The sequence below is a fragment of the Stenella coeruleoalba genome, assembly GCF_951394435.1.
Source record: "Stenella coeruleoalba genome assembly, chromosome: 2".
In the NCBI taxonomy this organism is placed as follows: domain Eukaryota; kingdom Metazoa; phylum Chordata; class Mammalia; order Artiodactyla; family Delphinidae; genus Stenella; species Stenella coeruleoalba.
Window position 1 is genome coordinate 73,383,227 of NC_137147.1, and position 26,314 is coordinate 73,409,540.

The 26,314-nt window shown below is 56.1% G+C and overlaps 3 protein-coding genes across 8 annotated transcripts; 2 read left to right on the forward strand and 1 right to left on the reverse strand.

Annotated features, from left to right (window-relative positions):
• Nucleotides 1-3,495: 3,495 nt before the first annotated feature.
• On the forward strand, nt 3,496-10,681 carry JPH4 (junctophilin 4). The gene is made up of 5 exons (XM_079913468.1): nt 3,496-4,026; nt 4,770-5,541; nt 8,610-8,728; nt 9,084-9,616; nt 10,543-10,681. Exons 1-5 carry the CDS (start codon nt 3,648-3,650, stop codon nt 10,624-10,626), a joined length of 1,887 nt encoding a protein of 628 aa, XP_079769594.1. The 5' UTR covers nt 3,496-3,647; the 3' UTR covers nt 10,627-10,681.
• Nucleotides 10,682-12,488: 1,807 nt separating this feature from the next.
• AP1G2 (adaptor related protein complex 1 subunit gamma 2) lies at nt 12,489-21,322 on the forward strand. 5 transcript variants are annotated; one of them, XM_079913240.1, is made up of 22 exons: nt 12,489-12,553; nt 12,990-13,200; nt 13,617-13,741; nt 13,885-14,026; nt 14,151-14,247; nt 14,421-14,497; nt 14,616-14,711; nt 15,117-15,197; nt 15,491-15,589; nt 15,765-15,820; nt 15,991-16,104; nt 16,290-16,430; nt 16,515-16,569; nt 16,650-16,772; nt 18,365-18,454; nt 18,544-18,671; nt 19,155-19,259; nt 19,588-19,711; nt 19,793-19,928; nt 20,616-20,779; nt 21,004-21,102; nt 21,189-21,322. In XM_079913240.1, the coding sequence occupies exons 2-22, from the start codon at nt 12,991-12,993 to the stop codon at nt 21,288-21,290; spliced, it is 2,364 nt and encodes a 787-aa protein (XP_079769366.1). In that variant the 5' UTR covers nt 12,489-12,553; nt 12,990; the 3' UTR covers nt 21,291-21,322. The 5 variants fall into 5 exon arrangements, with proteins under 5 accessions (XP_079769366.1, XP_079769367.1, XP_079769370.1 ...); XM_079913241.1 differs by lacking the exon at nt 15,117-15,197; XM_079913244.1 differs by lacking the exons at nt 12,489-12,553; nt 12,990-13,200; nt 13,617-13,741; ... (3 more) ...; nt 15,117-15,197; nt 15,765-15,820 and having other exon boundaries at nt 14,637-14,711.
• Nucleotides 21,323-22,169: 847 nt separating this feature from the next.
• On the reverse strand, nt 22,170-25,476 carry THTPA (thiamine triphosphatase). Of its 2 annotated transcripts, XM_079913247.1 has the most exons (3): nt 24,340-25,476; nt 23,420-23,971; nt 22,170-22,307 (listed from the first exon to the last, which is right to left on the reverse strand). In XM_079913247.1, the coding sequence occupies exons 2-3, from the start codon at nt 23,964-23,966 to the stop codon at nt 22,195-22,197; spliced, it is 660 nt and encodes a 219-aa protein (XP_079769373.1). In that variant the 5' UTR covers nt 23,967-23,971; nt 24,340-25,476; the 3' UTR covers nt 22,170-22,194. The 2 variants fall into 2 exon arrangements, with proteins under 2 accessions (XP_079769373.1, XP_079769372.1); XM_079913246.1 differs by lacking the exon at nt 22,170-22,307 and having other exon boundaries at nt 22,324-23,971.
• Between the last annotated feature and the right edge of the window lie 838 nt (nt 25,477-26,314).

Here is a 26,314-nt window from a genome sequence, read left to right on the forward strand (position 1 = left end):
TCAGGGTGTCATCAGACCTATACCTTGATTTGCAGCTTAGAATTCAGTACCGACTCACCCTACCAACAAGCATCGCTCCCCACCTTCCACTTACCCTGCCATCCTTCTTCCCTAAAGAACAGGGCACACATCTCCTCAGGTCCATAGCTTTGTTTTTCTTTTCTCGTTTCCTCACAGCCCCCCCTCCCCCCACCCCCACTCTGTCTTTTTGGAGAAAAGGGGAATCTTAGGGTCTGAATAGTACAAGGCACTGTGTGGAGAAGAAAGGCCTGAATATCTAGGGGTGAGTGATGCGATGCAGCTGGGCCTGCCCCAGTACTCCTTCTGGATTCCTCTTCAATGCTTCTTTCCCTAGGGAGCCAGCCGAAGTTAGGTTCCATCCCTATTCTCTATTTCTACCCCTGTCGTAACACAAACTACTCTAGAGTTGCTTGTTAGTTGTCTGTCTTCTCTACTAGACAGTGAGCTCCACGAGAGCAGGCACTGCAGTGTTCACCGCTAGATCTGTAGCCCAGGGCAATGTGCCTGGTACACAGTCAACTATATAAATGTTTGATGAATGGAGAAAGGAAGGAAGGAAGGGAAGGAGGAAGGAAGAACCTCTCCACCACCACCCTTGTCCCAAGTAGACCCACAGTTGCCCTGTTCCATGCTAGGACATGTTCCATGTGCTGGGACCACATCCTTAGAAGATGTGGTCCCAGCCCTAAAGGCTTAAAATTTACATGTTTCTCAAACCTCATATCCACCTTTAGAAAAACAAAGTGCAAGGGAAATTCCTGTTTATTCCAAACCTCATGCTCTTTATTTTACCACCATAATCAAAAATAGATCTCCTGAGTTTAAGAGAGGTTCCCAAGTACAAGGAATTCTGGGAAGAATTACAGGGTTCAAAAGGTCTGAAGTCTGTTCTAATCCTAGCTCTGCCACCTCTACTGTGTGACCTCGGGTGAGTGATCTCCCCTCCTGGGCCTCAGTTCTCTTCCAGTAAAATGATGGGGTGGACCAGACCTTGTATGAAAATAAACACACTTCAGAGAATTCCTTGGCAGTCCAGTGGTTAGGACTCGGCACTCTCACCGCTGGGGCCCTGGGTTCAATCCCTGGTCTGGGAACTGAGATCCTGCAAGCGGCCAAAAAAGAAAGAAATAAAGAGAGAGAGAAAAAGAAACAAAGAAATGAAGAGGGGGGGAGAGAGAGAGAGAGAGAGAGAGAGAGAGAGAGAGAGAGAGAGAGAAGAAGGAAAGGAAGGAAGAAAGAAAGAAAAGGACCTGAGTGCATTTGACTACCTACCCTGTTGTAATTGGATGGTGTCCTCCTTCCTAAATGCTTAGGGGCAGGGTAGATGCAGCATCTAAGTAAGCTGAGGGGAGGGAAGACAGTATGTGCCTACTTCTGTCTGTAAACGGGAAGGCCCAGGATGTGCTGCCCCTCGGGTGAATGGTCAGGCAGCGGTGGAAGGCTGAAGAGGGCCTTGCCACGATAAGGCCCTCCCCAGATGTGTCTTTGCCTCTAGGTTTGCAAAAGAGACGACTCCAAAGCCCCAGCATCTTGATGGCGCTGCCAAACATGACCCCCTGTTCCCCATTCAAACCCAATACACCCCCTCATGTCTGCCCACCTCCGTCAGAGGGAGAACCCAAGGAGAAAGAGCTGGTGGGGGGCAGAAGGTGGTGCAGCCTGGAAAAGCACTGTGGGTCCGGGCTTCCTGGAAGGGTCCCATTTCAAGCTTGCTCAGAAAGCACAAGTGGGGAGCCTCCTGGTCCCCTGCAGCAGTTTCTTAGGGAGGACAGTGGACTTGGTGGACACAGGCGTCCAGGCCCAAAGGCTTCCTGGCTTCAGTCCAAGCAGCTGGCAGGTTCATCCTTCTCCCCAGGGCCCCGGAAACACCACTTCCGGCCCTCCAGCCCCTGCTTGGGCTCTTCCTGGCTAGATGTCTCTGCCCAAGCCCGCCTTCCCTGTGCAGAGCTTTCTCCCTCCCTCACAACCCTTATTTTGCTCTCTCAGTCTCCATATCTATTTCTTCTCCCTCCTTCTCCTCCTCCCCTGCCTCTCTTCTCCTTGCCATCCCTCACCAGCCCCAGAATGGGTCTCCCTCCCTTTCTCCCTCTCCAACAGTATCTCCCCCTGCCTTAGCTCTCACCCCTGCACCTCTTTCTTTGTATTCCTCTCGCCCTCTCCCGGCCTCGCCAGCATCTCTCCTCCCCCCGCTGGCTTCGACCTCCCCCAGCCTCCCCATCTTCAGCTCAGTCTCCTCCCCCTGGCTCCTCTCCCCTCCCCTCAGCCTCACCCCACTCCCTGCCAGCATCCCAGGGTTTCTTTCCACCCTGGGGGTCTCTGTGCCTCTCATCCTCCTCTCTACTTGCCTCCTCCCTCATCGCAGGTTGAGCAGGCACCCATCCTTTTCTGCCCAGGCATCCCCGCCCCCCAACGCTATCACCGCCACTGTCTCTTCCTCCTCGTCTTCTCCTCTCCCCACCCTCTCCTTCTCCCTGCCCCTTTAAATCTGCCTGGCCCAGCCTCCCCCGTGATGCTGGGATGGAGCAAACATTGATTTGCGCTGGGATGGAATCAGAATTTTGATTTTTTTTTCCTCTCCCAACCATAAGAAGAAGAAAATAATAAAAACACCCCCTCTTGATAGCCCCCTCTCTCTTCCCATCCAGCTCCCAGCTCCTTTTCCTGACCTCCATCCAAGGCAGATTTTTTTTCCCTACACTATTCTCATCTCCCCCTACCCCTGCCACCACCTCGCGCGCCCCCCACTGCCTGCTCCTCCGGCTGGGGAGAGAGGGGACTCTCTCCTGCGGCTCCCCCACCTGGGCTCTCCGGGTTGGAGCAGTCTCTCCGGAAGGGGAGGGGGCTTGTCTTGCCTGGGCGAGGTGGGAGTGGAGGTGTCCTGCCATGGATGCTGTGCCTGGGAGGCAGCCTGAGCCCCAGTCCACATGGTGAGTAACCTGCCCCCTCCCTTCTGCCCGTCTGCCCATCCGCACCCTCGCCTTTCCCCTGCAGAGCCTCCCCCATTCTCTCCCCCACCAAATCCTCTGCCCACCTTGCTCCGATCTCCCCCCTATGTTTTCAACCCACCCACACCCCCGACCTTTGCCAGGGAAGCCAAAGAACCGGGGTAGAGGGGTCCTGACAGCAGCCAGGGAAGCGGGTGGCTTACGATTCTGCCCAGCCCCCTCCCAGGACCCCCCCCCCCGCAACTGTCATCCTCACTCGATGCTTTGGGGTTCCAGGTTGGAGAAGTGGCACTCCTGCTTGGGGTTAGGACCCCAAGCCCTGGGAGGGGCCCTCTACAAGAACGGAGGATGGGGGAGCCCCGTGCCTCCAAAGCTTAGGAGCTGCTGGAAGATGCTGCTGAAGGGTGGGGGGTTGGGGGGCGGTGCTGAGGCTCCGGAGCCACTGGGCCAGGGAGCGACGGGCAAAGAGGAGGGGCCTCGCTCGCCACTTCCCCCCTCTTTCTCCGCAGCCACTCAGGATGAGGGTCCGGCCCTGCCTGCCCGCGCTGGGCGCCCCCTGCCTGGCCCCGGTCTAACTGCCCCCGCCCCCAGGCCTCGCCCGGCTCCCAGGCCCCCAGCCGGCTTCTCCAGCCCCAGGATGCGCTGAGCCACCGGGGGGCTGAGGCCGCGCCAACTACATGCATGTCCCCCGGGGGCAAGTTCGACTTTGACGACGGGGGCTGCTACGTGGGGGGCTGGGAGGCGGGGCGGGCACATGGCTACGGCGTGTGCACGGGGCCCGGCGCCCAGGGCGAGTACAGCGGCTGCTGGGCGCAGGGCTTCGAGTCACTGGGCGTCTTCACGGGGCCCGGCGGACACAGCTACCAGGGCCACTGGCAGCAGGGCAAGCGCGAAGGGCTGGGCGTGGAGCGCAAGAGCCGCTGGACGTACCGCGGCGAGTGGCTGGGCGGGCTGAAGGGGCGCAGCGGTGTGTGGGAGAGCGTGTCCGGCCTGCGCTACGCCGGGCTCTGGAAGGACGGCTTCCAGGACGGCTACGGCACCGAGACCTACTCCGACGGAGGTGCGGGGCCCTGCCCACTACTGTCTGTCTGCTCGTCCGCGTGCGCCTCCCCGCTGGCCTGCCCCGCGTATGCCTTCCCCAGCCATACAACCCCCGGTGCCCCGCTGTTATCCTACACGCCTTCCCTATCAATATGCGCCCCTGCGCCCATCTTTCTGCCCTCTCCTCCCATCATCACACACGCCTTCCTTATTTGTCGGTCCCCTGCCTGATTTTCCCTCTCCCCAATCTGCCTGCCCTCACCCCTTCCCTGTCTGCCTGAGCCTCACACCCCGCATCTACCTAACCCTCACACACACCCTGTCTGCCTGTCCCACACACCTCCCCTCTCCACCTGCCTGTCCCTAACACCTCTGCTCTGCCTGTCCCCTCACATTTCCTCAGTCAGCCCCTGACAGTTCTCTTTGCTTGTCATATGCCATCGATACACCCCCGTCAACCTGTCCCTCACACCCTCTGGACTGTCTGTCCTTCACACACCCCAGCCTGTCTGTCCCTCCCCCTTTCCCCTGTCTACCTGCACGGCCCTAATCCACGGATCTCCCACTCCCTGCCTGTCTTCCCTCTGCTCTTCCACACCTTCCGACCCCACCTGGCCTGTCCCCGGCTCCTAGTGCCCTTCCCCGACCTCCACGCCAGTTGCTCCCACCCGACTCTTAGGCTTCCAGGGGCGCATGGGGCTGGGGGTGGCAAGGAGCGGCGGGTCCTGACTCTTTCTCTCCCTCCTACCCCGCCCCGCGCAGGCACCTACCAGGGCCAGTGGCAGGCTGGGAAGCGCCACGGCTACGGGGTGCGCCAGAGTGTGCCCTACCATCAGGCGGCGCTGCTGCGCTCGCCCCGCCGCACCTCCCTGGACTCGGGCCACAGCGATCCCCCGACGCCGCCCCCGCCCCTGCCCCTGACCGGCGACGAAGGAGGCAGCCCGGCCTCCGGCTCCCGGGGAGGCTTCGTGCTGGCCGGGCCTGGGGATGCTGACAGCGCGGCCTGCCGAAAGCGCACCCCCGCGGCCGGCGGGTTCTTCCGCCGCTCGCTGCTGCTCAGCGGGCTTCGGGCGGGCGGGCGCCGAAGCTCCTTGGGCAGCAAGAGGGGCTCCCTGCGCAGCGAGGTGAGCAGCGAGGTGGGCAGCACGGGACCCCCAGGCTCCGAGGCCAGCGGGCCCCCGGCCCCGGCGCCGCCCGCCCTCATCGAGGGCTCGGCCACTGAGGTGTATGCGGGCGAATGGCGCGCCGACCGGCGCAGCGGCTACGGCGTGAGCCAGCGCTCCAACGGGCTGCGCTACGAGGGCGAGTGGCTGGGCAACCGGCGGCACGGCTACGGGCGCACCACCCGCCCCGACGGCTCCCGCGAGGAGGGCAAGTACAAGCGCAACCGGCTGGTGCACGGGGGGCGCGTGCGCAGCCTTCTTCCTCTGGCCCTTCGGCGGGGCAAAGTCAAGGAGAAGGTGGACAGGGCCGTCGAGGGCGCCCGTCGAGCCGTGAGTGCTGCCCGCCAGCGCCAGGAGATCGCCGCTGCCAGGTGGGCACCCGGTGCAGAGGCCGTAGCGGGGTTAAGGGGAGAAGGTACCCTGGGGATAAGGAAGGGGGCGATGCCTAAAGGAGGACCAAGACACAAGGCCTAGGGCCCGGTGGGGAAGAGCAGGCCTAGGGCCAGGCATTTGTAGCCCTGGGTATTTGAGGTGTTTATATCTGAGGCTACAGGTGGACGTGGGTGTAACTGTGGGTGGCTGGGTATTTGAGGAAAGCCCTGTTAGACTGTAAGCGTGTCTCAGTGTCTTTTGTGGGGATGTGTGTCGTTGTGTGTGGGAGTAGCAATGAGCGCTGCCTTGTGCCGGCCCAGGAAACCTCTTGGAACTCAGACATGTCGCTAGTCTTCCTCTTCTTGTAGCTGATCCGGCCTCCAGGACTCTGCTGCTGGGAGCAGCAGCCCCCAGCAGAGAGACAGGGAGCGTACATTAGTAACCACATCCAAGCCAGCCCACAGTCTGCTATCATTTCAGCCTTAGGCCTTGGGAAGGTCTAGTTTGTACAGCTGATCTATCCACCTGAAAAGATAGTCCCTCTCAGCTTTGTCTCTTCTGCCTCCCTTAACCCAACGGATAAAGGTTGAAGGGGAGGAGACTTGCCTATAAATGAAATTTTCTTTCTGCAAATCAGATTACATTTCATGCATCAGGAACCTCATTATCTAAAGCAGTGCAGTCCAGTAGGAATATAATGTAAGCCTAGTACATAATTTTGAATCTTCTAGTAGCTGTATGAAAAAATTACAAAGAAACAAATGAAATTAATTTAAATAATATATTTTTATTTAACCCAATATATCCAAAATATTATCATTTCAACCTAAAATCAATATGAAATAATTAAGGAGAGATTTTACATCCCCCCCCCCCCATTTTTCTTAAGTCTTTGAAATCTAATATGTATTTTGCACTTAGAGTACATCATTCAATTTAGACTCGCCACATTTTAAGTGCTTAATAGCTGCATATGGCTTGTGACTAAAGAAAACCAAAAATCTATTTGTAAGGAGTTCATAAGCCCCTGATTTATACAATTTACACATAGGAATTTTTAGATATTGGTTTTTCTTTAAAAGGGAGGGCACAGTTGAAGGATCTTGTTTGAATTTGAGAGTGTTTCAGAGGATGAAAAGTCAAGATATGTCCAAATATGCTTCAGTGAGTTTGTAAAATGGGTGACAAGGGGTGTGTGTGTGTGTGTGTGTGTGTGTATGTGAGTGAGTAAACAGGTCATATCCAGAGTAGATGCCTGAACCAGAGAATGTCTATCTGTAGATATATCCGAGTGTCTGGATGGTTAGAGTCCAGGGCCTTAAGCCAGGCAAGGGGGAGGGCAGAGCACCAGGGAGCACTTCAGGCTAGATGGGGAGTGGGCATGTGCAGGAAAAACTGATCTCAGTAGCCAGAAAGATCAGGCAGTGGGAGGAGGCTGGTTGGTCTCCCCAGCAACAGGCCTGGCAAACCTGATTGGCTGCTGGTTGCCATGGAAACAGCAGGGCCCCAGCAGTAGGTGCCTCTGCCAGGTAGCCTGAGCCTGGCCTGATGCCTGAGCACTGACTGGGTCTACTGGCTAGGATTTGAGCAACCATACCCTCCAAAGTCAAAAATACAGGACCTTGTCAATGTTGCAGTTTCTTGGCTGCCAACAGAACTCAATGCAACCCAAAACTGTGATCCTCATCCCCTGCCTTAAGCTCTGAGACCAGCTCAGTTTCAGGACAGGGCTAGGCATATAGATCCTGAAAGCCCTAAGACAGAAGGGCAGGGTTATCTGAGATCCCTCCATGCAGGTTCTAAAGGTCTTGACCCACCAGGTTTGAGGGGAGGAGGCTGACCATATCTCCCAAGGTATATAGAGAGGAAGTAGACCTAAGATGACAGGGGACACCATGACCCTTCTCCCTACCCCCATACCCAGATTGGTTTCTTAGACCAGATACAACAGGCCCAGGGCCAGAGGGAGTCATGGGTCTTGATGCATTCAAGCCCCTGGCAAGTATAGCTGACTACCTCTACCTCTGATCCTTTACGCCCCACCTTCAGTCAAGATTACAGAACTAATTTAGTAATTACAAGGCATCGGGGTGGGATAGGGAGGGTTGGAGGGAGACGCAAGAGGGAGGCGATATGGGGATATGTATATGTATAGCTGATTCACTTTGTGATACAGCAGAAACTAACGCACCATTGTAAAGCAATTATACTCCAATAAAGATGTTAAATAATAATAGTAATTACAAGGCATCTATGATTAACAGCAGAAGGTAAAAGGGAAGGGAAAATTGAGGAAACATCTGACATCAGATGGAGAATTGAGAAAAACCAGAGGGGAAAGGATTGATAATGCTTCAAGGTTACCTGTAACTAAGGAGCAGAGCAGGGTTGAAGGGGGGTTGTGGAAGGGAGATGAAGAGCTCACCTCTTAGAAGGTGTAATCACAATGGTGAGAAAGCATGCATGTTAGCAGGGAGAGGGAATAGGTAGTAGCAGAAAGGGGAGACCCACCCTTACTCCAGTTCCAGAGCTCAGAAATGAGGAAATGGGGCGGGGGGCAGTGGCAGTGATCGGGGGCAGGGAGAACGATGTGATAACAGAAGTGGCTGAAGAAAACAAGATGTAAAATTCTCATAACAAGAGGTAGCAACACAGCAAAGAGGCATAGCTTGTGAGCACCAAGCAGGTGCAGCCGCAGAGAGATGTGCTAAGAGAGTGAGGCCTCATTTGTCACTGGGAGGGAGCAGGACAGGGATGGAATAACAGAGTTGAGGGCAGTGGGGAGGGCCTGGCCCTGCAGCTGGAGGAAGGGAAGTGTTACTACTGGATGGAATGGTGGAGGGAGTGAGAGAGGAGCAGGAAGGTGTGATGACAGCAAGCGTGGCCCAGATCTAGGGGAGGAAACCGAAGGCCGGCTGCCCTGCCGGGGAAGGGGAGCAGCTGGCAGAGTGTGAGCAAGGGTGAGGAGTCCAGAGGTGAGCTCAGATCTGGGGGGTGTGATGCAGTGGGGACCTGGGCCAAGGGACTGGAGTAGGTCTGTTAAGACAGTGTCCCTGGAACCCAACAGGGCAGCAGACGCCCTTCTAAAGGCAGTGGCAGCCAGCAGTGTCGCCGAGAAGGCTGTGGAGGCAGCTCGAATGGCCAAACTGATAGCCCAGGACCTGCAGCCCATGTTGGAGGCCCCAGGTGAGGCGTGGGCAGCCTGGGGCGGGGCCGGGGGAGGGGGTGGCTTCCTGGGGAGCTGGGGGGCCTGGGCATGGAGAAAGGGGAAGGGAATCCCTGCAGGGGACGGGGGCGGGAAAGGCCAGGGTATGAGGATCTACGGGGACAGGGGGTGGGGACCAGGCCCAGCTGTTTGAGGAGCGAAGTAGGAATTTATGAAATAGGGTCATAGGACTAGGGGGTTGGGGTCTGGCAATGAGAGGCTGTAAACCTGGGGGTACCAGAGTCCTGGGAGGTGCCCAGGCAGGGGGATACAGCTGTAGCTTCTGCAGCCCAAGGCCAGTTCGTCCCCTCTGATTCTTAGCTATCCCTGCCCCAGGCCGCAGACCCAGGCAGGACTCAGAAGGTTCTGACACAGAGCCCTTGGATGAGGACAGCCCTGGGGTGTACGAGAATGGACTGACCCCCTCAGAGGGCTCCCCTGAACTGCCCAGCAGCCCTGCCTCCTCCCGCCAACCCTGGCGACCCCCTGCCTGCCGGAGCCCACTGCCTTCTGGAGGGGACCGAGGTCCCTTCTCCAGCCCCAAAGCTTGGCCTGAGGAGTGGGGGGGCCCCGGTGAGCAGGCAGAAGAACTAGCTGGCTATGAGGCAGAGGATGAGGCTGGGCTGCAGGGACCAGAGCCCAGAGATGGCTCCCCACTCCTCGGAGGCTGCAGCGACAGTTCCGGAAGTCTTCGAGAGGAGGAAGGGGAGGATGAAGAGCCCTTGCTCCAGATGAGGACCCCAGGGCGCTCGGAGCCGGAGCCCACAGCCTTGCCAGTCCTGAGGGGCCTGTCCTCGAGGGGTCCTGAAGCCGGGTGCCTGATGGAAGAGGCTGAGGAGGCTGCTGCGTCCGAGAGGCCCGCCCAGCCGGTGAGAGACCCTCCCCTCCCCGACTCTGCCCTGTGCCCTCTGAGTCTCCCATCCTTCCTGGTCCCTCTTATCAAAGCCTGGCCTCTCATCCTTTCCAGACTTCTCTCTGATCCCCTGAGGGGCTTTGATTTGCACTTAGCTTCCTTTTTGCCTGCCCAGTCTTGGACTATATCCCACCTCAAAAAAATAGAGAATTTGCAAGCTGGAAGGAACCTTAGAGACCTTCACGTCCAACTCCCTCATTTGACACACGGGAGGACTGAGGCACTTACAGTAACTCACCAAGGTTACGAATAATTAACAGTACAGCCAGAACATCTTTGCCTGCTCTCCTTTCATATCATTTCCGGCTCCTGGTTTCCTACTCCACCTCCACCCCCACCTCCACACTTTCTCTCTTTGGTGCCCAGAAATAAAAAAGGAAAAGCTTGTTCCCTCCCTACCCTGACTCTCCCTCCCTCTCCTGGGAAGAAGAGAAATAGGGAAGAAGGCAGAAAACAGGGAGGGGTGGAGTTTCCCCAGTACCCTCCACTCTGATTGGACTCCAGGCCTTCTCCTGTCTCCTAGCAACCACATCCTCACCCCTTCATCCCCTCTCTGCTTCACTGCAGTAAAGGCTGCTGCTGCCAACGTCTGATACTAAGGCCAGGCACCTTCTGCCTGGGCCACGTGCTGCAGGGAGGGGAGTGGAAGGAGAAGGGAGGATGGGCTGACTTGAGGGAGCCAGAGGGAAGGTGGGGCCCTGCCTGGGAGCAGAGGAATGTTTTGCCATCCAAAGCAAAGGTTGGAGATTTCCCTGCTCTGGCCTCTGAGGAGAGGTGCCTGGGACCCTTCTGCTTTGCCACCTCAGCCAGGGCAGGAAGGTGGGACCCGTCGCTGGACCCGGTCCTCAGGCACTGAGACTGCATTTCCCCCCATCTCTCTAGGGAGCTGCCAACCCGTTGGTGGTGGGAGCCGTGGCCCTCCTGGACCTCAGCCTGGCATTCCTGTTCTCCCAGCTCCTCACCTGAGGCTCCTGCCTGGCCTAGTTCTGGCTTTGGTTTGCTGCCTCTTCACTCCTCTGACCTGCCTTTTTCTCTTTTCTTCCTCCTGGTTGTTTTTTCTCTTTTCTTTCTCTTCTCGCTTCCCTTTCTTTTCTGTCCCCCTCTGGTTTTCTCTCTTGTTTTTTCTTTCCCTCTCTCCTTTCAGATTCTCTCATCCCTCCTGGCTCTGTCTCCGTCCTCCTCACTCCCTTCCCCACCCACCCCTTCTCTCTCCCTTCTCTCCTCTCTCTAGATTGTTTACATATGAAGGGCTTTTCTCGCTCAGAGTCGCTCTCTTCTCTGAGACACACAATTCTAAGTCAGACCATTGCCCCACACCCTCCCTGCCTTTTCTTTAGACCTGAACTTGGATGAGGGTTGGGGTTTGGTGTCCTGAGGAGTCTCCCAGAAGCTGAGCAGAAAGGAAGGAGAAAATGGAGAAGGGGTATACTCTAGACGGGAGAAGACTGTATCCTGGGCGAGGCACTGGCCGTGCTGCTGTGACTCCCTGACCCAAGGGGCCTGGCGTCCCTCTGAGGCCTAGTGATAAAGCTGGAGGGGGTGCAGCCTCCATCTCTGACGTTGGAGGATCCTACCTCACCTCCAAGCACTGAGCTAGGTTCTTCCCGAGCTCCATCCTTCCCTGAAGGAGATGAGGGGAAGGAAAAGTAGGATGGCTCCCCAGCATCTTCTCCCTCTTTCTTTCCTCAACAGCCAGCCCCTCATCCAACCCCCTAGGGTGGCATGCCACGTCAAGAGCAACGTGTAAAGGAAAGAGAATGTCCAATGCGGCCAAGCCCACCCTCTCCCACCTTTCTCTCTCCCCCTAAAAGTTTGTTTGGTTGGTCTGGACTCACGTGTGGCCTTTGATTAAATTTCTAAGGGACCTGAAGGAGGCATTTCTACTGCAGAGGGTTAGAGGCACCTGAGCAAGGACCCCACTCCCCAACTCTGGCAGTAGTGGCTGGGAAGGCATTTCTGGAGAACAAACCAGACAAGCTAATAAGAAATCACAGGGCAGCAGAAGCTGTTTAGTAGTCCCTAAGTGGGTTATATCCCTTCCCCCATCATATCAGAATCTTGTGAAATGGGAAACCAACAGAAGGAGGGGATCAAAGGAAGCCAGTCTCTCACACACTTTCCAGGCACAGCAGAGGTGAGAGTCAAACCCGGGCGAGAGGTGGGTGGAGAGCCCTGTTTGAGGTTGTGGCTGATCCCTGGTACTAGCTTTTCCCCTGGGGGCAGGAAGCCCTAGGAAGAGGGTACTGTAGGGTCCCCAGAGGATCTTTCCTCCCTCCCCTGCATGAGGCAGAGGCAAGCTGCCTGCCAACCCCCTCCCTCAAGGAATGGCCTTGCCTGGGAATGCCCACCACACACAAACTCTTCTTTTTTTCTAGTCAAACTCTGTTTACTCCTTGGCCTGCCTCCCTCTTCCTCCCCTCTCAACCTTTACTTCTAATTTGTATTTCATGGAATTTGGGATTGAAGTTAAACTACAACAGTGCCACCAACACCAAGTCTTGCAGGAAAAAAAATATACAAAGAAATTTAACAAAAAAAAATATATTAATAAAAAATTTCAAAAAAAGGGGGGGGAAATTGTCCTCTCCTTTGGGTGTGATGGCTTCAAACCAAGCTCTCAGAGGCTCTCCGGGTAAAGGAGCCCTCTTGGGGACCCCCAGGCCTGTTATTACACTCTCGCCGGCCCTAAATAGTTAAGAGTTCCTTCCGCTCAACTCCAAACCAGGAAGGCCTGAGCTAGAGGATTCAAGACTGCTCTGCCGGTCGGCTCAGGAGGGGCGGGGTCCCGTGATGGGGGCGGGGAGAGGGAAGGACCAGACCAAGTCCCAACGCTCGACGGGGCTAGTACCAGGAAGCGCTGTGGGGAGAGGAGCGGAGTTGAGACTGAAGCCAGGTGAGGCTGGCGTTAGGGCTGGCGTCCTGGTGTGGGGAAGCTGAGGCCGCCTGAGAAGTGAACGGCGGTTCCGGAGGAAGAAATAGCGCTGGGCTCTAGAAGGAAGGGAATGGCTAACCTAGAGATGGGAAACCAGGTGTACACTGAGGGAAAAGAGGTGGGGCGGGGGGGGGGGGGTGGAAATAGGCGGGGTTCCGGCGCATGCTCGGTAGCAACGGGCGTGGAGTGGGGCGGGGACGCATGCGTAGTGGAGGTCTCCTCCCGCGGTGAGGAGGGGGCGGAATTTGGGGACCCGCGTGGGGAAAGGGCTCAGTTTTAAGGTAGCGGTGGGACCCAAGCCTTCAGGAACTTGGCACAGGGCAAGCCTGTGCAGAAAGGCCAGACGCTTCCAGCCAGAGGGTTAAAGCCCTCTCCGCTCCCGGGCTTTGCCCCCCAGGATGGTGGCGTCCTCGTCCTTGCTGAAGCTTCAGGATCTAATCCAGGAGATTCGTGAGGCCAAGACCCAGGCCCAGGAGCGGGAGGTGATCCAAAAGGAGTGCGCCCACATCCGGGCCTCCTTCCGCGATGGGGACCCTCTGCACAGGCACCGCCAGCTGGCCAAACTGCTCTACGTCCACCTGTTAGGCTACCCCGCCCACTTTGGACAGGTACCGGGCAGGGATGCCTCCCTTCTAAGTTTGATGAGAGAAGCTAGTGGAGCACCGTCTCGGACCCCCTCACCTATTTGTGTCCCGATTTCTTTATTCTACAAAGCTTCTGAGCCCTCACAGTATGCACCACAGACCTCCTTCCGCAGTATAACCCCAACTGGTCATCAGCTGGGCTGAACCCTTCATTCTCTGGCCAGCGCCATTCAGGGCACTTCCTCCTCTCTTCCCATCCTCCTGTTTCCTTGAAACTACCCACTAACTGAATCTCCTAGACCTCTCTTCTTGTTGACGGGAGGGTCATGGGATATGCTGCCCTCACAGATTAATCTGGTGTAAAGGAGGAAGATGGAAAAGGGACGTTAGTGCCTCTGGTTTCACCCCTGCCCCTTCCTGGTCTGCCCCCTTCCCTGTAGATGGAGTGCCTGAAACTGATCGCCTCCCCCAGGTTCACAGACAAGAGGTTGGGCTACCTGGGGGCCATGCTTCTACTGGATGAGAGGCAGGATGCCCACCTGCTCATTACCAACAGCATCAAGAAGTGAGAGAGTTCTGGGAAGCGCTTGGAATCAGGGAGATGGGAGAGTGGGGAACTGGGAAATCCCAGGGGGTTGCCTGCTGTAGGTACTGGGAAGGGCTGGGTTTTTCAGAGGCTTGACTGACCATCCTCCCAAAACTGTGCAGTGACCTGAGCCAAGGGATTCAGGCTGTACAAGGCCTGGCCCTGTGCACTCTGAGTGCCACGGGCTCTGCTGAGATGTGCCGGGACTTGGCCACTGAGGTGGAGAAACTGCTCCTGCAGCCTAGCGCCTATGTGCGCAAGAAGGTGAGATGGCAGGTTCTAGGCACTTGCGCCTCCAGAAACTGTCCCGTCTGCCACGTGGCAGAGGTGTGGAGGGCAGTCCATCCCAGAAGACCCCTGCCCCTTCTGAGACCCCTGACCTCTGCAGGCTGTTCTGACTGCAGTGCACATGATCCGGAAGGTCCCTGAGCTCTCCAACATCTTCCTCCCACCCTGTGCCCAACTGCTTCATGAGCACCACCACGGTAAGGCCGTGGGGCTCCTCGTCCCCTGCCTCAGCTCTGGCTGTGGACAGAAGGGAGACGTGGGATGGGAACAGCAGCTCCTGGGAGAAGGGTAGCACGTGCACACAAACACATGCACGCAGTAGACTCCCCTGTACTCCGGCCCACCACTCACTTCCCCCACCCTGACCCAGGCATCCTGCTGGGCACCATCACGCTGATCACGGAACTCTGCGAACGAAGCCCTGCGGCCCTCAAGCACTTCCGAAAGGTGGGCTGGTGAAGGGGCGGGCCCCGGGCCGGGAAGAAAAGGGCAGTAGGGTTGGAATGGGGCTGAAGATCGAGAGGATTAGGAAGGATGCTCAGACCAGGCACTGCCCTCTCTCCAGATGGTGCCCCAGCTGGTGCACATCCTCCGGACTCTGGTGACGACGGGATACTCCACAGAACACAGCATATCTGGAGTCAGCGACCCCTTCCTGCAGGTGGGCTGACCCTTCCCTGCTATATCCCTAGAACAAAGAGCTTAGTAAGCCCATGGCTAGTGGTCGCTTCCCAGAGAACACTTGGGCTCAGTCAGTGTCTTGGGCGGGAGGGTGGCAGGCACCAGGTTCTCCCAGGACCATTGTGGGGAGGGGGATGCCTGAAGGCCAGAAAATCCAGTTTGGTAACAATATGTTTAAAAAGCCTGTCCTCAAATCCCCTGGCCTCACACACCTCTGAACCCCTCCCAGGGCCCAAGGGACCAGTGGAGGTGGGGGGAGGGCCAGGGAGGTTCTCGGGAACCAGCCAAACCCCTCACAACGCTCTCCTCAGTGCTGGACTTTTCTCCTCAGCCCCACGACTCCTTCCCCTAAGAACCCCCCCCGCAACCTTTAACCCAATTTCAGGTCCAGATACTTCGTCTGCTTCGGATTCTGGGCCGGAACCACGAGGAGAGCAGTGAGACCATGAATGACTTGCTGGCCCAGGTGGGGGTGGGGTTGCCAGTTAAGTGTGTTGCTCTGTGATCCCACTGGCCCTGCGCATCCCTCACATGACCACTCACCATGCGGTGGCCATATGATAACGTCTCCATTTCCCTCTGGACCGGGATCTCCCTGAGGACAGGGACACAGTCTGTCTCAGTGCAGTAGCCCCTGGCACATAGCGGGAGCTCAGGGAACCTTGTTAGCTGTTTGAGGGGTGATATGATGGAGACCTTTCAGAGACCTGAGGAGAGGACGGAGCCCCTTAGAATGCATCTTCTCTCGCATCCACACAGGTAGCCACGAACACAGACACCAGCCGAAATGCGGGCAACGCGGTCCTGTTTGAGACGGTGCTCACCATCATGGACATTCGCTCTGCAGCAGGCCTGCGGGTACCCTTCCGTGTGCCCCTCCCCCCTGGGGCCCCTCCCACCCGCCCCAGCCAGGCAGAAAGGTCCTGTTCACTGGTTTCTCCTCCCCACCCTGGTCATCCTGTGCCACGCAGTCCCCACTCCTGAATGAGCAGGTTGCTCCTTCCCTGACTGTCCCCAACCTCTGCCTCCGTAGGTTCTAGCTGTCAACATTCTTGGCCGCTTCCTGCTCAACAGTGACAGGAACATTAGGTAATAGGCCCAGGTGTCTGGCTGGGCTGTGTCACTGAGCCCTGGGTCCTCTGCCCTCCTTCTTCCAGAGTCTCCGGATTCACCAGCCTCTTATTCCTATACCCAGGGCAGGACGGGGTGGGGGAGGGCTGACGGTCATGGCATGACAGGGCCTCTCCTGCTCTGGCCAGGTACGTAGCCCTGACGTCCTTGCTGAGGCTGGTGCAGTCTGATCACAGTGCTGTGCAGCGGCACCGCCCCACCGTGGTGGAATGTCTACGGGAACCTGATGTGTCCCTCAGCCGGTGAGCAGGACAGAGGAACGAGAGGGCGGGGCAGAGGGCCCAGCACCTGGTGGCCAAGACCCAGGCCAGCTCAGAGCAGCTGGAGAAAGGGGACTAAGGAGACAGGTGCCTGGGGAAGCGGGGGCCTGAGGCATGTCATAGGGTGACCTGGGTTACCTTGTATAAACACACCTCTCTCCTGCCAGGCGGGCCTTGGAACTGAGCCTGGCTCTGGTGAATAGCTCCAACGTGCAAGCCATGACACAGGAGCTGCAGGGTTTTCTGGAGTCCTGCCCCCCTGATCTACAGGCCGACTGTGCCTCAGGCATCCTGCTGGCAGCAGAGAGGTGAGGGGATGGGTGCCCAGGAGGCAGAGAGGGTGGAATCCAGGGACCGTCAGCACCAGGACTGAAGAGCCGTATGTCCCCTAGGTTTGCCCCAACCAAGCGGTGGCACATAGACACCACCCTACGTGTGCTGATGACGGTGAGGCGGGGGCTGGACTGAGAGCTGGGCGGGAGCATGCAGGGTTCACCACACTGACTCAGCCACGTTCACCCCTCCAGGCAGGCACCCATGTGCGCGATGACGCAGTGGCCAACCTGACCCAGCTGATTGGGGGCGCCCAGGAGCTCCATGCCTACTCTGTGCGCCGTCTCTACAGCGCCCTGGCTGAGGACATCTCCCAGGTACTGCTCCCACCACCAGGCCTGGGGCTGCCCAGCCCTTCCTGGGCCACCTGCTCCATATATCTGATTCCCAACTGTTTTTCCCTCAGGGTCACAGCTCTCTACTTAGCAGAGGAGACACTCAAAGACAGAGCCCTGTTTGTAGTTAGAACACCTGGACTTCTGTCCTGGCTCTGACACCTACTGTCTGTGCAACCACAGATGACTCATTTACCTTCGTGCTAGGTCCACTCCGCATTCTACCCTGCCTATCTCCCGGAGCTGCCTTGATCAAATGAGATAGATAAAAGCTCTTTCTGCATGTATTAGGTTTTTTTTTTTTTTTTAATGTGGGATCTTAGTTCCCAACCAGGGATCGAACCCGTGCCCCCTGCATTGGAAGCATGGCATCTTAACCACTGGACTGCCAGGGAAGTCCCCCATAGGTATTTTTTGGGCTGCGTTGGGTCTTTGTTGCTGCGCGTGGGCTTTCTCTCTAGTTGCAGCGAGCGGGGGCTACTCTTCGTTGCGGTGTGCGGCTTCTCATTGCAGTGGCTTCTCTTGTTGTGGAGCAGGGCTCTAGGGCACACAGGCTTCCGTAGTTGTGGCATGCGGGCTCAGTAGTTGTGGTTCATGGACTCTAGAGCACAGGCTCAGTAGTTGTGGCGCACGGGCTCAGTTGCTCCGCGGCATGTGGGATCTTCCCGGGCCAGGGCTCGAGCCCATGTCCCCTACATTGGCATGCAGATTCTTAACCGGTGTGCCCCGGTTTTATTATTACCTTGAATGCTGAGTGAATTCACAGATGCCAACCAGTATAGCCCCCTTTCCATATTACTTTAGTAGGCTAGGCAGAAACCACCCACCCCTTTCTCAAGGGAGGACCCCCCGTCACTTCTCCCCATCCTTGCTGCACCCCTTGTGGTTAGGCCATGTAGGTTTGTTTTTGTTTTTGCATTACTTTCTGAATTTTATTCTAGGATACTTTTTTTAATTGAAATATAGTTGATTTACAATATTGTGTTAGTTTTGGGTGTACAACAAAGTGATTCAGTTATACATACATATTTTAAGATTACTTTCCATTATAGGTTATTACAAGATATTGAATATAGTTCCCTGTGCTATACAGTAAATCCTGGCTTATTTATTTTACATATAGTAGTTTGTATCTGTTAACCCCATACTCCTTATTTATCCTTCCCACTCCCCCTTCCCCTTTGGTAACCATAAGTTTGTTTTCTATGTCTGTGAGTCTGTTTCTGTTTTGTATATAGATTCATTTTTATTACTTTTTAGATTCCACATACAAGTGATATCATACAATGTTTGTCTTTCTATGTCTGGCTTAATTTAGTACGATAATCTGTAGGTCCATCCTAGGCCATGTAGTTCTGAAACTTGGCCACCAGAGGGCAGAGGAAGCCCAGGAGCCAGGACAGAGCTGGGAGCGAATTAACAAAACTGCTCATAACTGCTCCCTGTGCTGAGGCCCCTCCCTTTCCCCACCCCTCCAAACTCCACCATCTCTGCACTGCCTAAAGGATGCCATGGGGTCTGGAAGTGAGGAGGGGACATAGACACAGGCCCATCATGTTTCTCATCCCATGCAGCAACCGCTGGTGCAGGTGGCAACCTGGTGCATCGGGGAATATGGGGACCTCCTGCTGGAAGGGAGCTGTGAGGAAACTGAGCCCCTGCAGGTAGGTCCTGCATTGAGGATACACTGAGGAGGGACATACCAGGGGAGGCAGGGCTGGCCCCAGGGTCACTCCCTGTGTCCCCCTGGAAGGTGGAGGAAGAGGAGGTGTTGGCACTGCTGGAAAGGGTGCTGCAGTCCCATATGTCCCTGCCGGCCACCCGAGGATATGCCCTCACAGCCCTCGTGAAGCTCAGCACCCGGCTCCGTGGGGACAACAAGTAAGAGTGGGTCCCAACCCCTCCCACAGAGCCTCTTCTTGGTGCCTCCATTGAGAGATGTCCCTTCACTGTGCCCCCCAGTTTCTGAGTTTCTGTCCAGGCCCACACCCCGATCCCCACTCCTCCGTCCTTAGCTTCTTCCTTTTTTTTTTCCTTTTTGCAATATGCGGGCCTTTCACTGTTGTGGCCTTTCCCGCTGCGGAGCACAGGCTCCGGACGCGCAGGCCCAGCGGCCATGGCCCACGGGCCCAGCTGCTCCGCGGCATGCGGGATCCTCCCGGACCGGGGCACGAACCCGCGTCCCCTGCATTGGCAGGCGTACTCTCAACCACTGCGCCACCAGGGAAGCCCAGCTTCTTCCTTTTGAGCCAAGAATCATGGGTATCTCCGTGGTCTGTGGGGCCTCTTCCTTTCTTGCCGCATCCTGAAGGTGAAGGGCATGGCAGACGAGCCTTCCCACTCACGCACCACCCTGCGGCCCAGCCGCATCCGCCAGGTTGTGTCCATCTACAGCAGCTGCCTGGACGTGGAGTTGCAGCAGCGGGCGGTGGAGTATAACACCCTCTTCCGGAAGTATGACCACATGAGGTGTGTGCGCCACTCTGCCGCAGTGTGGGACCCAACCCCTGGCCCGCTCCCCGCTGTCCCTTTCTGGGTGGAGGGGTCTCATCCTCACCTGTGTCCTTCCTCATCCAGTCAGAGCCTCCTACTCACAGTTCACTGAAGCTAAGTGGGCTTCCCACCATCCTTGTTCATCTGAAGGCCAGCAAGACTGTGCCACCTTAGGAAATCAGAGGGGCACTTCTGACCCACCATGTGCCCAGGACTCCCTGTGTTCTTACCCCTCCTCCCACGTGCCTCTTGCGCAAAGCCCAGGGTCTACCCAGAGGGATACACCTGCATTCCATCCTCCCAGGGCTGCCATCCTGGAAAAGATACCTCTTGTGGAGCGAGGTAGCTCTCAGGTTGATGAGGAAGCAAAGGAAAGCAAAGAAACAGCCCAGCTTTCGGAAGCAGCCCCTGTCCCCACAGAACCCGAGGTGAGGAGGCCGGGAGTCCCAGGGGGAAGAGCATGGTCCAGCTTCCATACCCAGCCCTGACACTTCTGCCCTCTCCCCTAGGCCTCAAAGCTCTTGGATCTGTTAGATCTCCTGGATGGCCCTTCTGGGGACGCCCAGCACCCTCCCCCTCTGGATCCCACCCCAGGAGGCGCTTTGATACACCTCCTCAACCTTCCCTGTGCTCCCCCACCCCCTGGTAAGCCTCAGCAAAGGGGAGATGTCTTAAAGAAGGGGCGGTGGAAACAGGCTGCTTCCCCTTCTAAGCCAAGGACAGGTTGATACCCTCTTCCCTGCTGTGTACCCCCATCACATCCCCATCTTAGTAAAAGGCTTCATTACATCATGCCAGTCTCCTCCTGGACACCCTCCAGTATCTTCCCTTTGTTCCAGACTTCTTACCCTGGCCTGCGGGCCCTGCTTCCTCCCTGCCCACCTCACATGCTTTCCCACTACCCGCTCCACTGGCCCCCTCTCAGCTCCTCAGGCCCTCTCACCTCAAGCCCTTGGCGTTCCTATTCTTTTCACATGGAATGTCCTTTCCCCAGCACATCAAAATGACTGGCTCATTCTCAACCTTCAGGCCTCAGCTAAACTGTCAGATGCCTTCCCCTACCTCTCCTATTTCAGTTAGTTCCCCCCAGTTATCCTGGCATAGTTTGCTTCCTTCAGAGCACCAATTACAGTCTGTGATTGTCTTTCTTGTTTATTGTTTCTCTCCCCCCGACTAGGCTGTTAGCTCCATCAGAGGCCGCATCTTCTCCACTCTGTCACTAGCATCTCGAGCAGGGCCCTGCACCCAATGGGTGCTCGTTTAATTTTTATTGAATGAGTGAACCGTTATCTTCAGCCCATACGCTGAGCCACTTCTTTCTCCCTGCTGTAGCTCCCATCCCACATCTCAGAGTGTTTGAGCGCGAAGGACTACAGCTGGATCTTTCTTTCGTTCGACCCCCTGGAACCCCTACTTTGCTGTTGATCACTGTCACTGCCACCAACACCTCAGGGGGTGATGTCACCCACTTCATCTGCCAGGCCGCTGTGCCCAAGGTTTGTAGAAGACTGGGATTCAGAGGTGGCCTCGGTACTCTAGGAGAAAAGGCCACTAAGTAGAGGAGGTGGGTGGGGGAGAGGATGAGATGAGAAGGGAGTGACTTGCAGAGACAGGCACGTGGGGAGTTATGGGAAGAGGGTTGAAAACTGTTGGGTGTGGAGGGGTTACCTGAGCCCAGCCAGCTCCCTGCGGTGTGCTCCATCCAACCTCCTGTGTTCAGAGTTTCCAGCTGCAGCTACAGGCTCCCAGTGGGGACACAGTTCCAGCTCAGGGTGGCCTTCCGATGACCCAGCTCCTCAGAATCCTCAATCCTAAGAAGGTGAGCTCCAGGAGCCCCTCGAGGCTAAGACCCAGTGAAGGGGGAGTCACTGGCGCTTACCCTGGTCTCTGCTCTCCTATTCCTAGGCCCCCTTGCGGCTGAAGCTGCGCCTCACCTACAACCACTTTGGCCAGTCGGTGCAGGAAATCTTTGAGGTGAACAACTTGCCTGTGGAGACGTGGCAGTAACTCGGCCTCCACTCACAGCCTGAAACCCTCCTGCGTCCCCAAGCCCAGGGGAGCCGCTATCTGAGGACAGCCAGCAGGTGGCACTCTGGTCCTGTACTTGCCACTGGGGTGGGGGGGCTGCCCCCAACCCTACAAATAGTGAAAGCCCAATAAAGCCTGAGGGGGGAAGCCATATTTGAGGTAGAAAACGTGTGTGAAGCACAGCCAGGGAAGAGCCTTCTTACACAGGAAGTAGGTATCTTGCCCTAAGCCTTTGGAACTGGTTTCAACAAAGAAAGGTTTTCTTTTTACCCCTTTCCAGGCTGGGGGGCAAATGTGCCCCTAAACTTCCACAGGAGGCACTCTACCCTCTGGGCCAGAGCAGGGCACAGGGGCAACATCAAACCAGAATTTCTAGATTTCTAACAGGGAGTCCCACCCATTTCCCCAGCCTTCTGCTATTCCCCATGCCCCAGGGCAGGGAAATCCCTGCTGCCTCCCCTCATCTCTAACTCAGCTGTAAGGCGGTTTAGGAGCCGCTGGCAGAATCAATGGCATCGACCAAGGGAGGGAGGGTGGCAAGGGATTTTCCTGTGCTTAACTACTGATCACGGCTAAGTGGAAATCCTATAAACACGAGCGGAAATCAATGGAGGCTGCTTAGCGGCCAGGGGAGAGGGGCGGCCCACAGATTGCATCTGACGGATGAGGGAGAGGGGGCAGCCAGGGAGGGCTCCAGGAAGGATAGCTGAGGGTAGGGGGAAGGAACAGGCGGAGCTGGAGAGAGAGGAGTCACCGTGGGAAGGGGAGCCAGAGAGGAAGAGGCACAGTGAGCCCAGGAATGAACCTCATTCGACCCGGAGCTTTCTTCCCCATCGGGCAAGTGACACCCTAGCCCAGTGTCACGTCTGGATCTTCCAGTCCCCTAAGGCTTCTCTGTGGAGCTGTACACTTCTAGCAGGCGCTGATAGTCCTGAGGCCGGAAGCGCTGTAGGTACACAATCAGCTTGGCAGGTGCCGTCTCCTGCGCCAGCACACCTACAGGCAAAAGGAGAATGAGCAGAGAACCAGACAGAGCCGAAAATGCTTTGACTCTCCCTGCCCACGCAGCTGGACCCCAAAGTTGTTTCCAAGGCAGCACTGGGATTCCGAACACCGTCCAACCAGCTTCTCTAACTTGCCAGCCCACTCCCTGATTAGCCTAGGGAAGCGGGGCCTAAGAGGGCCACTTGAGGCAGCAGTGGGCCTGGGAAGCCAAGCATGAGCCTCTCCTCCAGCAAGAAGTGGTGAAAGGCACCCAGGCACCATGAAGACAGAGGGTGCCTCAATAGCGACTCATTTCAATTACTGCGTCTGCCCCCCAATCAAGATTAAAGCCTATCCAGCCAGGCCAAAGCTCATTAGCTTGGTAATGAAGCACATGCAGAGATGCACACAGAGAGAGAAACCAAGGGATGTAGGAAGAAGAGACGCAGCTACAGCCATGGGCTGGGATTCACGGGGAATTCTAGCCTGTGTGCTGTGGAGTCACAATAAGCCAGTGTCTGAATGTTAGTGCCTGGCAGCATGCCGGGCAGATAGCAGGGAACTCGCTGTGGGTTTGCTGGGGAGGCAAGAGCAGCGTTCCAGGGCTGTAAGGCCCGACGGCATGCACGACACTATACTCCTGTGGATGAACTGTGTACAAGGGAGCTAAGCCTGGGAATGGAAAAACTAATCTGCTAACGTTTGCCCCACAGTCACATAGACACAACGTTCTCGCCTTTTACTCAAGCCAATAGGACAAATTAAATGAGGATTTAGTTGTAAAAGTGAGAGGACAGGAGTTGGGGGAAGGAAGGATGGATGGAAAGATGGAAGAGGAGAACTGACAAAGAGAACTGAAGGACACTTGCAGTGACTAGAGGTATGAGAACTACATGAGACAACGACTGGGATGGATTAGAGACACATGGAAGGATTCAATCCAGGTTAGACAACTACTGCAAAAGAAGAAACCGGATTTGATAGAGCCCTAAGCAAACCGGGTCCTCTAGAAAATTGCTGAAGTAATTCCCCAGAAATAGCCTCGAGACCCTCCCCACTAACTGGCCCAGCGGGTACACCCAGAAGAGGAGCAAGGGAAGCACAGAAGGGCCTGTCTCCCTCACCAAGCATGCTGCTGAGGCTGTTGATCTTCTCCAGGGCAGCTGGGACTTCGGCCTCCTCTTGCACCAGGGCCTCTACCTCACCCACAGCGTAGCCAAAGTCAGCTGTATCCAGGTCCACCCTGAGCGGCCGCTCCTCTTCATCAGCTCCGCGCGGCACCAGTTTCCAGGCACTACGCTTAGTCACAAAACTAGCTACTTCCTGCAGCCCCAGCGGGCCCAGCACAGCAGCCACGCCTCCAGCCCCCGGGACTTCAGCCCTCAGCACCTCACAGAGCTGGGCCACAACTGCAGGCTCAGCTGTGAGTTCCATGTACTTAGTGTGGGGTCCTGAAACACTTAATGCTCCGGGACATTTGAGCTCCCATCCACTGCCCTCTCGCTGTCGGAGCCAGTAGTCAGCCCGCATGAGGCTCAGCTCAGGGGTGTCATAGTAGCTGTCTCGGAAAGTGACTCGGCGCTCCAGGGTACCCCCCAATTCCTGCAGCCGCTCCTCTGTGCCAGGGCTGGGAACGAACTTTCGCTCCACTTCAATCAGGCCCTGGGCCATGCTACCTGCAATCAGTCAATCAACAAACATTGGCTGAGCTCCCAAAGACCCCTACCCCCGGAAGAAGTTAGGAAGCGCACACACTGTCACAGGGCTCTCTGTTGGGGGCCCTTCCTCCCTGCCTCTGTGATGGATGGCCCCTTCTTGTCTCTGATGTTCTAAGGTTCAGCAATAGGGATAAGTCTCCAGTTAGACCCCTTCCACTGCTGAAAATGCCCTCAATCCAAAGGGCTCTCTAGAAAGCAGGTGTAGCGGGTGTCCTTTCAACGCGCCCGCTAGACACCATGCTACCCCGGGAGGACGGCGGCTCACTGCCGGTGGCGACCCCGCCCGATCCCCCCACAGCAACGGCCAGCGGAGCCTCGGGTCTCACCTCAAAGCCCCAGGATCTCCCTCTCGCGGGACCTGGAGAAGGGGGAAGGGAGCCCACGCCACGCCCGCGAGGAATGCCGGGAGCAGTTCCTGGCCCCGGACCTCGGCCCGGTTCTCTGCACACCCGGGAGATCCCGGCACAAGCGGCCATATTAGGCCCGCTGTGGCGAAGCCGACGGCAGGCCGGGGCCCGAGAAGCCTGCTAGCTTATGGGAGGCCGCAACCTCCGCGGTGGGCCGAGAGAGAGGCCATCTCCCTGCGCTCTGCTTCTCTTCCCAGACCCCTGCCGCTCTCGGGGGTGGGAGCGGCCCGGCTCTCAGGCCGCCGGCTGAGTCGGCACCCTGCGGCCCGGGTGCATGATGGGAGTTGTAGTTCCAAAGGGAGACTTTGCTTTCTTGCCCCACCCGTCGCTATGGTGACAGGAAAGCTGCGATTAACGCCAGCGGGACTCGACCTAAAGTTGAGAGAGTCGGATGGAAAAGGAGCTGAGGCCCCAGTCCTGTCTCCAACCCCCTCACCCCGTTGGCCGATGGGCCTGGAATACAAGCCACTCACTCAGACGCTGTCCAGCAAATATTTTATTAACTAGTATGCTGTCCCACTGAATGCAGGCCAGTGGGAATGAGCTAGGGGAAAAAAAAAAAGGATAACTAAGACCAGTACAGCTATTCTAGACTCTGGAGTTTTAAAGGGGAGTTAATACATCCCCATGAATGTTCAGGAGAAGGGTGGATGGGAGACTTTCTGTAAGAGGAGGAAGTGATATTTTGGATGAAAACTAAAGACATGATGGAATTTCAACGGTTGGAGACCAAGATGGTGACAGGAACAGCATGAGCAAAGGCTCAGAAGATGGAGAGCACCTGGCCCATGTGTAAGAGGAAAGAAATGAATCTAGAAATACACTTGAGGGCAGGCTGGAAAAGGTTTTGAGTGTCAGACTGAGGAGTTTGTCCAGCGGCCCCTGAGCAGGCTTTGTCAGGAATAGGAGAAATACTTATGTTCATTTAAAATATAGGAAGACATGAGAATGGCCCTTTGCTTTGGGAGACAAAATAGAGAAGGCTTCTTCTCCTTACTCCCTCCCAGGGCTATGATTAGCTGGAGGCATCAACTGCATGTCTGATTCTTTGAGTAAGGTAGCTTGCTGAAGAACAGTGGCTCTTGTCAGCTCCTGGGCCTGCTCCTAGGATGGGTGCGAAGTGCTAGGTTCTCAATACCTGTCCTCTCCCCAGTATGTTTCTGGAAACACGTGACCCATGGGAGGTACTGTGGAGAGGACACTGGTTTACAGACATGGCATCCTGAACTTGGGATCTCTTTAAGGCGTACCCCGCCACATCCTATGACAGGTACCAATGTGCAGAGAGGGGAGGGACCCCAGCCCCTAATTCCTTTCACTGGCCTGCTTTTCATCTGTCCTTTGCTTATCAGTTTTGTTGCCCAGAGGAAGAAGACTTAATCTCTTCTGTGAGTTATAAAGTCCAGTCCAGTAGGGCCAAGGCAGCAGTTTAAGGAAAAGGAAAGACCAGACTCCAAAGCTAGACAGACCTGGAGTTGAGTCCCATCTTCACTTTACTGGTGTTTGGCATTGGGCTAGCAACTCCACCTCCCTAAACCTCTGTTTTCTCTTTGGTAAAATGTGGACTGTCTCACAGTTAAGTGTGAGGAATTCAGTGACAAACTGTCACATCACAGAGATTCAAAATGTTAGTTTCTTTCTCCTTCCTTTTTTCCTGTGAACTCCAGGATTTTTTTCTTTTAAGAGAAGTAGGCTATAGCAGCTAGTGTGAGGTCTGCAGTCAGACTATCAGGATTTGAATCCTGGAGAGGTCACTTATTGGCCGTGTGACCTTGGGCCAGTTAATTAACTTGTTTGTGCCCTGGTTTCCTCAACTGTAAAATGAGACTAGTTGTGAGGATTGAATAAGTTAATATATGTAAAAGTGCTTGGAACTGTCCCTATGCGGTCAATT

Bases quoted from the DNA above. Each gene is read 5' to 3' on its own strand.
- THTPA (XM_079913246.1), bottom strand. From the start codon at position 23,966: ATGGCCCAGGGCCTGATTGAAGTGGAGCGAAAGTTCGTTCCCAGCCCT.
- JPH4 (XM_079913468.1), top strand. From the start codon at position 3,648: ATGTCCCCCGGGGGCAAGTTCGACTTTGACGACGGGGGCTGCTACGTG. The intron at 8,729-9,083 runs GTGAGGCGTGGG...TCCCTGCCCCAG, and splicing joins GCCCATGTTGGAGGCCCCAG to GCCGCAGACCCAGGCAGGAC. The intron at 9,617-10,542 runs GTGAGAGACCCT...CCATCTCTCTAG, and splicing joins CCGAGAGGCCCGCCCAGCCG to GGAGCTGCCAACCCGTTGGT.
- AP1G2 (XM_079913240.1), top strand. From the start codon at position 12,991: ATGGTGGCGTCCTCGTCCTTGCTGAAGCTTCAGGATCTAATCCAGGAG. The intron at 13,201-13,616 runs GTACCGGGCAGG...CCTTCCCTGTAG, and splicing joins ACCCCGCCCACTTTGGACAG to ATGGAGTGCCTGAAACTGAT. The intron at 16,431-16,514 runs GTGAGGGGATGG...TATGTCCCCTAG, and splicing joins ATCCTGCTGGCAGCAGAGAG to GTTTGCCCCAACCAAGCGGT.